The 10,064-nt window shown below is 43.3% G+C and overlaps 1 protein-coding gene across 1 annotated transcript; it reads left to right on the top strand.

Moving 5' to 3' along the window:
• Positions 1–9,139: 9,139 nt before the first annotated feature.
• On the top strand, positions 9,140–9,569 carry LOC307102771 (small ribosomal subunit protein eS24-like; the record flags this gene model as incomplete). The annotated part of the gene is made up of 1 exon (XM_079776432.1): positions 9,140–9,569. The coding sequence occupies exon 1, from the start codon at positions 9,156–9,158 to the stop codon at positions 9,567–9,569; it is 414 nt and encodes a 137-aa protein (XP_079632558.1). The 5' UTR covers positions 9,140–9,155.
• Positions 9,570–10,064: the final 495 nt, after the last annotated feature.

Genomic DNA, 10,064 nt, shown 5'->3' with positions numbered 1-10,064 from the left:
GGGGCAGCTCCTGTGTTGAGCGTCTTCCCCCTGGTGGTCAGTACACGTCATAGTGACTGGCCGACTGGTAGTTCTGGTCGTTCTACCCTTCAGTCACTGGGCTTTTATTATATAGGACTAGTTAACTGTGTATGTGTGTGTTGGCTGGGTTAAAGGGGGATGTTTATAGACCCCTTGCATACTGATGAAAGTTATAGGTACTTTCCTTAGAAATATGTCATAAGGAGGATACTGTGAAAACTTTCTTAGGGTTCAGAGTTGTTGACTTCCTGGCCTCTTCTGCCCCCATTTAGCAACTGCTGCCCTAGATGCTCTCTGGCGCTGGTCTTATTCTAATACACTTAAAAGTCTATTAATTTGGAGTGTCTCCTAGCTCATATGGTTCTTGCTTCTCTGAAACCTGTCCCCAGTTCACAATGTGGGCTTCCAGAAGCCATGACTACCTGACTCTGCCTTTGTCACCATTTGAATGGACTGAGAAGGGACTGCAGACCTGAGTTGGGCCAATCAGATTCTCTTCAGAGATTTTTAGAATTGGGTTGAGAAAATCAAGTTAGCCACTTAGAGGGGGTGAAACTAGCAGGTGGCCCCAGCAGCAGTGAGGTAGCCACTTTGTCCTCCAAGATGGGAGAGAAAGAGAATGCTATCTGCAGAAAGGAGCAGAGATGAGAACTGGAGAGAGTACTGGGTGTTTTCAGTTTCCATTTTCATTCTTCCTGAAGCCCAGCAGCTCTGTGGGAGAGAACAGTGTGTGTCCCTGTGATAGAGACCTATTCTCTTTGCTGGCTACAGTTAGTGTCTGTTACTTGCGCCCAAAGATCCTTTAAAAATACAAAAGATATGTTCTTATGTAGTTGATCTTTTACATATTATGTGTCCTCAGTGGGGGAATACTGACCTTTTTAAAGTCTCAAGATGGACAATACACTACATATAAATTATTTTAGAGCAATTGTATTATGTTCAGAATTTTCTAGAAATGACTTTGTAATTTAAATAGCAGATTCCCTGAGCCTGTGGGCCCTGACACAATGATTTATGAAAGACCTTGCCCTGCCTAAACACCAGGTATGAAGGCACTAGCATATGTACACTCTTAATGCTATCAGTGGCGTACAGAATGAAACAAGAAAAGTGTGCAAAAGTCCATGTGGGTGAATGGGGAAAGAAAACTACAAGGGATACAACCAAAGCTTTAACACTTACCTCTGAGGAGCTGGAGATTTGGTTCTCTAAAGAGTTAATGGCATGGAGACCACAGAAGGTAGCCTGAAAGGCGTACCTTGTGAGAGATATATCTTTATATAGTTGATCTTTTACATATTATGTGTCCTCATTGGAGTAATATATATATGGCACACACTCTTACACTCTTTAAAGATGTTTTTCTTTTTTTGCTGTTAATCCTCACCTGAGGATATTTTTAGATAGTGGAAGGAAGGAAGGGAAGAGAGAGAGGGAGAATCATTGATGTGCAAGAGACATATTGATTGGTTGCCTCCCACACACACTAACCTGAGCAGGGCTGAGGATGGAACCTGCAACCCTTCAGGGGGTAGGCCAGCACTCTAACCACTGAGTATCACTGGCTGGGGAATGTTTATATTTAAATAATAATAAATTAATACGTTCTTACTGAAATTTTGGGAAGTATAGGGAAATCTTTAAAAAACACACAAAAGGAGATTAAAAATGGTGGTGGAGTAAGTGGATGCTGCACGGACACGCTCCCAGGACCAAACTGGAATTAACAACTAAAAATACAGAAAAATTTCCTGAAAAATCAACTGAAGACTCACTGGAAAGAACCCTGATAATCGAGGACCAAAAGTGGAGACCGCATAGAGATGGGTAGGAGCGGGGAGGAGCAAAAAGGGCTGGCTGGGTTCCCACAGACAGCTACGGAATTTCCAGAGAGATATCTCAGCTGCAGGGGTTGCCACTGAGAACTCTGGGGTATGATGCCCAAGCTGGGATCCCAGCAGAGAGCACCAGAACTGAGAAGAATACCTACATAACATCTGGCTATAAAAGCAGGCAACCTCTTAAAGGACCAACGCACAAAATTCCCTGTGCAGCCACTCACCTTGTGCTCTGGTAGAGGGAGGAAAGAATGGACAGGAGCTGTGTGAGCAGAAGCCATGATGGGGAGCTCTGGGGTTAGAGCTCAGAAGGCATACACCCTGGTTTCCTGGGCTGAGTCATTCCCTCATGCTGCAGAGGTCATCTGTCTCACACAGACAATTGCTATCTAGGTGGTTTCGTCTCAGGAAGACAGGTGACCCACGCTATTTGGAAACACCTTCCCCCATGGTGTGGAGTTGCTAAGGCCCATTAAGAGACTGAGAATAACAATTAGCCTCCAGGCAGAAGCAATCACCCCACCCTGTTAGGGAAAACTCTTGCCACACCTGTGGATGATTGCCTGAGGGCAATTCAAGATCAAATCCAATCAGTCTGCAAGCAGAGGCAGTCTCTGGAGGCTTTGAGTGTTTGCCTGACCTAATTAGACAGAAACAGCATTTGACACTGTCCTGCACTAGAAATTGAGAGGTGTAGCAGATCTATCTAATACATACTCATAAACCCAAACAGGCACCCAAAATGAGGAGACAAAGAAACAATCCCCAAATGAAAGAACAAGAGGATTCTCCAGAAGAAGAGATAAATGAAATGGAGATAAGAAATTTATCTGATATAGAGTTCAGAATAATGATGGTAAAGATGCTCAACAGCATGAGAAAAGATATAGTAACTATGAAAACAGAAATAAAAAATGACATAGCACAAATAAAGAACACATTGGAAGGAATACACAGCAGATTAGGGGAAGCTGAGGATCGAATCAGTGAATTAGAGGACAGGGTTGAAAAAAAAATTAACCAGAGAACCAAAAGAAAAAGAAAAAGAAAAAGCAGGAGGACAACTTAAGGGAGCTGTGGGACAATATGAAACATAGCAATATTAGAATAGTAGGTGTGCTAGAAGAGGCAGCAAGGGAGAAAGGGATATAGAATGTGTTTGAAGAAATAATGGCAGAAAAAAAAAGAAATATTGGCAGAAAACTTCCCTAACCTGGTGAAGGAAAAAGTCACACAACTTCAGGAGGCACAGAGAACCCCAAGCAAGAAGAACCCAAACAGGCCCACGCCCAGACACATCCTCATTACAATGCCAAAAATTAAAAGACAAAGAGAGAATCTTAAAGGCAGCAAGAGAAAAGTGAACTGTCACCTATAAAGGAGCTCCCATAAGGCTGACATCTGATTTCTCACTAGAAACTCTACAGTCCAGAAGGGAATGACATGAAGTACTCAGGTAATAGAAAGCAAGGATCTGAAACCAATATTACTCTATCCAGCAAGGCTATCATTCAAAATAGATTGTCAAATAAACAACTTCCCAGACCAAAAAAAAAAAAAAGGCTAAAGGAGTTCATCACTACCAAGCCAGCATTACAAGAAATGCTAAAGGCACTGCTGTAATAAGAGGAAGAAAGAGAGAGAGAGAAATCTATGCATACAGAATTAAAATGGCAATAACACACACACACACACACACACACACACACACACACACACACACTCACACACACACACACACAAAGCAGCCAGTCCTGTCACCAGAGATGATTACTGCTAAACTGATGATGTGTTTTCTTATCTTTTTTTGTCTGCTCATATACGTGCATGTTTTTGCTAAGTTCACATCATATTATGGATACAGTATTGTCTCTCTACTATCTTCTCTAGTATTTCATCAGCCCTTTCTCATGTCACTATTTTTTAGAAATTATATATATACACTGAGTGGCCAGATTATTATGACCACCCCATCAGTACTTCATTGGGCCACCCTTTGCCTTCAATTCTGCGGCGATTCTTCTTGGCATCGACTCCACGTGATGTTGAAAGGTGATGCGAGGAATCTGACACCATGCCTGATGAATAGCACTGTCCAGTTCTGTGAGATTTGATGGTTTGTGGAACTAGCTGCCTGATGGCTCTTTTAACTTTGTCCCACAAATGCTCAATTGGATTGAGATCTGGTGATTATGGGGGCCACCTAAGCAAGGTAAAGTCTCCCTCATGTTCTTGAAACCACTCCTGCATAATACGAACACCGTGGCATGGCACATTGTCTTGTTGGAAGAAGCCATCTCCATTGGGATACGCCATCAACATGATAGGATGAACTTGATCAGCAACGATACTTAGGTATGTTGTGCTATTCAGACGTTGTTCCACACGAATTAAAGGGCCCAAATCATGCCAGGAAAACATGCCCCAAACCATAACACTGCCCCCACCAGCTTGAAGGGTTGTACTCATGCACGTGGGGTGCAAGCTTTCATGCTGTTTCCGCGAAATTCTCACTCTGCCATCTGCATGATGCAACTGGAAACGTGATTCATCGGACCACGTGACTTTTTTCCAATGCTCGACTGTCCAATCCTGTGTTCCTGTGCGAATTGGAGATGTTTTATCTTGGTAACTGCAGACAGCAAAGGTGTTTGAACAGGCCTTTGGCTTACATATCCCATATGATGCAGTGTATGGCTAATTTGCCTACAAACGTCAGGTGGTCATAATAATCTGGCCACTCAGTGTATATTGTTAATCCTTACACAAGGATATTTTTTTCAGTGATTTTTAGGGAGAATGGAAGGGAGAGAGGGAGAGGCAGAGAGAGAGAGAAATATCAATGTGACAGAGACACATTGATTGGATGCCTCCTACATGATTGACCAGGAGCTGGATTAGACCTGCAACCTGGTATGTGCCCTTGACTGGGAATTGAACCCGAGACCCTCTGGTGTGCAAGCTGATGCTCTAACCACTGAGCCCCACAGGCCAGGACAGAAATAATATATTTTTAATGTGTTTTTATTGAATTTTAGACAGAGAGAAAGGGAGAGGAAGAGAGAGAAAGAGAGGAAAAAAAAACATAAATGAGAAAGAAACATTGATTGGCTGCCTCCTGCATACCTCCTACTGGGGATTGAGCCTGCAACCAGGGCATGTGCCCTGACCAGGAATCAAACTGGTGACCTCTCAGTGCATGGGTCAATGTTCAACCAGCTGAGCCACACAGGCCAAGGCAATAATATTTTTTTAATAGATGTATAATGTTCTGTCATATGGCAGTGCCACAATCATTTCATCTTTCTCCTGTTTAGAGTAATTCAGCAAAGGTAAGTAGTACTCATGAGAGTGCTGGATGAGGATTCACTGATGATTGAAGACTGTCCCATTCCGAGGAATCTAGGACTCTAGTGACAGAGACTGAACAGTCATCATTACTATATAGTGTGGTGAGGCTGCATGAGGAAGACACACAGGCAGCTGTCAGCTTGTAAGTGGACACTTAAGCCATCAATAAGTGAGGACAGCCCTGGCCAGTGTGGGTAAGTGGTTAGAGTGTCGGCCCTAACACAAAAAGGTCACGGGTTTGATTCCTGGTCGAGGGCATATACCTAGGTTGCAGGTTCAATCCTGAGCCCCAGTTGGGAGGCAACCAATCTATGTGTCTGTCTCACATCAATGTTTCTCTCTCTCTCCCTCCCCACCCCCCACTCTTCCACTCTCTCTAAAAAAGCAATGGAAAAAAGATAATCAGATGTGGATTAACAAAAAATAATAATCTACACTAATAAAAGAGAAAGATACAAATTGACTGTACCTCCACGATACCCACCAACCAATCAGGAGTGAGTATGCAAATTAACCCAACAAAGATGGTGGGTTAATTTGCATACACAGGCGCTGAGCAGCTGGGGGCCTCTGGGCAGTGTGGGAAGGCGGAAAGGCAGATCCGAGCAGAGCAAAGGCTGAAAGGCGGCTCCGCGCCAGAGCAAAGGTGGTGCCAGCAGCCAGGGAAAGGAAGGGCCATTCTTGCACGAATCTTCGTGCATCAGGCCTCTAGTAATTAAATAATCAGGACAACATTACTTAGAGCAGATGGGAAGACAAGAGAAAAAGACCAAGGATGGTGTCCTAAGCAACACTCACATTTTTCAAATTTGAGAAACATTCAAGTCTCTAGGTTCCCATTTTCAACTATCTACTCCAGCTCATTTTTCTGTGGGTGCTCAAAACATTCAGGCCTGAGCCACTAGTCCCCTCTCCATCAAACCCTCACCCCTGAGAAGCCAAGCACATGGATGTGAGTGACAAAATTAGATAGGTGGTCAGAGGGGGCACTAGGAAGACAAGATGCCCCAGGGGAAGGGCAAAGCTAGGGATGTCATCAGAGCCCAGGTCAGAGTCCAAGGAACCACACGAGCTACAGAGACGCACCTATTGGGGAGGTGTCCTGAAGCTGGCCTGAAGCTCAAAACTGAACAACCCAGGAAGGCTTCAGATTAACAAAGACAGCAGGGTTTTCGCTCTGTGGGCTCATAAACTCATGCTGAAGTGCCTACTGTCTTTGCTCCTTGTCTTTCAAGAAGCACCTCTCTTCCCTGATTGAGATAATTCCATTCTATGTGTCTTGCACCTCATTTTTTTCTCCTGTCATTGTCAGGTGCAGTCTGAAAGGTCACTGTGTCATTGGGCTTGTTTTGGAATGCCTTCTAAACTGCATGTATGTGGAATGTTTTGCCACATTTGCGAAACCAGGAGCCCACCTGCCTAGGCACTAACTCCTTCCGCAGGTCCTTTAACCAGGCCCCGGGCTCCCTCTTCTCCGCTGTAACCACCTGAACTAGGTCTCCATTCTCCCTCCCCTGCGGGTGGTACTTTGCACATAGGTCCATCCACTGGCCACAGGTTCTATTCTTCAAGCCCTTTGTCCTCATAACCCTCAGGGCTCATTCTAAATGGGAGCAGGAAGAGATGGGCAGGCTATTCCAGGACTCAAATGAGGTGTGTTGGAGGGAAACGGAAGAAATCCATGGAGAAGATTCACCATCAAAAACTCAAAATGTTAGAGCAGGGGTCCTCAAACTTTTTAAACAGGGGGCCAGTTCACTGTCCCTCAGACCGTTGGAGGGCCGGACTATAGTTTAAAAAAAAACTATGAACAAATTCCTATGCACACTGCACATATCTTATTTTGAAGTAAAAAAACAAAATGGCAAAAACACCCGCATGTGGCCCGCGGGCCGTAGTTTGAGGCCGCCTGTGTTAGAGTTAGACTCAGCGCATTTATTTTATTAACCAGTGTGTGTATACAGGTGCTGCGGATGTTACAATATAAGGTATTTGAGAAAGCCATTAGCATTGATTGACTCTAGAGATAGGCAAAAGGTTTAGCACTGTTCCTGGCTAAATACTACTTTCCTAACAGTGCTTCTTATACATCCTAGAGAATCATCGAAGAAAAGATATAACATTTGGGTTTACTACCTATAAGTAGTATCCTTCTAAGTATTCATTCATTCATCCATTTAATTGATGTTGTTGGCAACTACTTGTGTATCAGGCACGATATGGTGCTGAGCAAAACCAGACCTGGTTCCTGATCTCGTAGAACTTAGTTTCTCTCTCCAGAGACAGGAGCAGAAGAAAGAAGGGGTGAAGGTAAAGAGCAATTTTAAGATTGGATAAAAGGGAAATTGGACTCCATATACTGGGTAAAGTACAAAAAAGACAAAATGAGGCCCTGGCCAGTTTGGCTCAGTGGATAGAGCATCGGCCTGTGGACTGAAGGGTCCTGGGATTGATTCCGTCAATGGTACATGCCTTGGTTGCAGGTTCGATCCCTGGCCCTGGTTGAGATGCGTGCGGGAGGCAACCAATCGATGTTTCTCTCTCACATCGATGTTTCTCTCTCTCTGTCTCTCCTTCTCACTTCCACTCTCTCTAAAAATCAATGAAAAAATATCCTCAGGTGAGGATTAAAAAAACAGAAGACAAAATGCGAAGGGCAGGAGTGACTGGGTTGGATTGACAGGAATACTGGAATAGAATCTGAATGTAATTCTGTGAAGAGGCAGCAATCACTGAAGAAAATGGTTAGAAAGGATGCTGAGTGAGAATGTAGGGATCCTAAATATGAAAGACTTAAACCTACGTGTTGTTAGTTCTGAAAACTTTGTGTAATTGAGAAAACCTTAACTCCCAATCAAATGACCCAAAATATTTCCATGCTTTAAAGTTACCATTTGAGTCTGGACCATAATTCATGAGGGCAGATTGTCTGTTTATGTGCCAAAATGCTTTCCAGAATTACAGTGCTGTCTACCAAGCGGTAGAGGAGTTACCATGATCATTCTTTTAAAAATGTCAGGTTTATTGCAGCTTTTTCTGGTTTACCTTGCCTCTTGGTGCAGTACTACTGGTTGCCCCGCAGGGGCAGCAAAGCATCAAAAAGAAGACCATAGGATTATCCTGGAGTTGAGCAAGGGAGCTGAGCCCTCCAGCTCATCTCTTCTGTCAGGCTAGCCACGGTCATTGAAGGGTCTAAGCTCAGCCACAGTCAGCAATGAGTTGTGGGTCTTTGGAGACATTTTATTTTTTCATATATTTTAATTGACTTCAGAGAGGAAGGGAGAGGTAGAGATAGAAACATCAACGATTGTGAGAGAATCATTGATCTGCTGCCTCCTACACGCCAACGACTGGGGCTCAAGCCTGCAGCACCGGCATGAGCCCTGATCGGGAATTGAACCGTGACCTTCTGGTTTATAGGTCAACATTCAACCACCGAATCACACCAGGTGGGCTTTGGATACATTTTAAAACAATGGTGGAGCAGAGACAAGTTAGAAGCAAGTTGAGGATCAATGAAATCCATCCAGAAAGCATCTTGAGAAGGCAACATTTCATAGCACATTTCATAGCACAGGCCTGGTCTAGATTTGTGCTGTTTGTGCCATAGCCACCAATCACATGTGGTTGCTGAGCACTTGATGTGAGGCTAGTCTGAATTGGGGTGTGCTGTGAGTGTAAAATGTACACTGAGTTTTACTTAGTACTTAAAAAAAATAGTGTAAAATATCTCATTAATAGTTTTTACAGTGATTTCATGTCAAAATGATATTTTGTATATTTGAGGTTAAATAAAATATGAAATTAAATTAACTTCACTAGTTTCTTTTTATTTTTTAAATATTTGTATTTTTACTGATTTCAGAGAGGAAGGGAGAGGGAGAGATAGAAACATCAATGATGAGCTTTTCCTCTCTGGTTGCTTGAAGATCAACCTTCATCATGAATGACACGGGAACCATCCAGACCAGGAAGTTCAGGACTAACAGGCTACTTCAGCGGAAGCAAATGGTCATTGATGTCCTTCACCCTGGGAAGGCAACAGTACCCAAGACAGAAATTCGGGAAAAACTAGCCAAAATGTACAAGACCACACCTGATGTCATCTTTGTGTTTGGATTCAGAACCCACTTTAGTGGTGGCAAGACCACTGGCTTTGGCATGATTTATGATTCCTTGGATTACACAAAGAAAAATGAACCCAAACACAGACTTGCAAGACTTGGCCTATATGAGAAGAAGAAGACTTCAAGAAAACAGAGAAAGGAATGCAAGAACAGAATGAAGGAAGTCAGGGGGACTGCAAAGGCCAATGTTGGTGCTGGCAAAAAAGAAGGAGTAAAGATTCTTCGGTGACTTAATCTGTGATGGTTGTCCAGATTTTTCATGAGAGGATTAATAAACTATAAACTTAAAAAAAAAAAAAACATCAATGATGAGAGAAAATCATTGATTGGCTGCACCCCACACTGGGGATCGTGCATGCAACCCAGGCATGTGCCCTGATGGGAATCGAACCATGACATCCTGGTTCATAAGTCGATCCTCAACCAATGAACCACGCCAGCTGTGCTCTTTTTATTTATTTATTATTTTATTTTGTAAAATTATTTATTGTTGAAAGTATTACATATGTCTCCTTTTCCCCCCATTGACCTCTCCCAGCCTGCTCTTTTTATTTTTTAAAACTAGAGGCCAGGTGCATGAATTTGTGCACAGGTGGGGTCCGGCTGGCCTGTCCAGGGGTTGGGCTGCTGCAGTACGCATCATAGCCACCAGTTGTTCTGGTCATTCTGATTGTTCTGCCATTCCAGTCGCTGGATTTTTATATATATAGATGTGGATACTTGG

Source organism: Cnephaeus nilssonii, assembly GCF_951640355.1.
Source record: "Cnephaeus nilssonii genome assembly, chromosome: 7".
In the NCBI taxonomy this organism is placed as follows: Eukaryota; Metazoa; Chordata; class Mammalia; order Chiroptera; family Vespertilionidae; genus Cnephaeus; species Cnephaeus nilssonii.
This window is presented reverse-complemented; position numbering and strand designations above follow the sequence as displayed.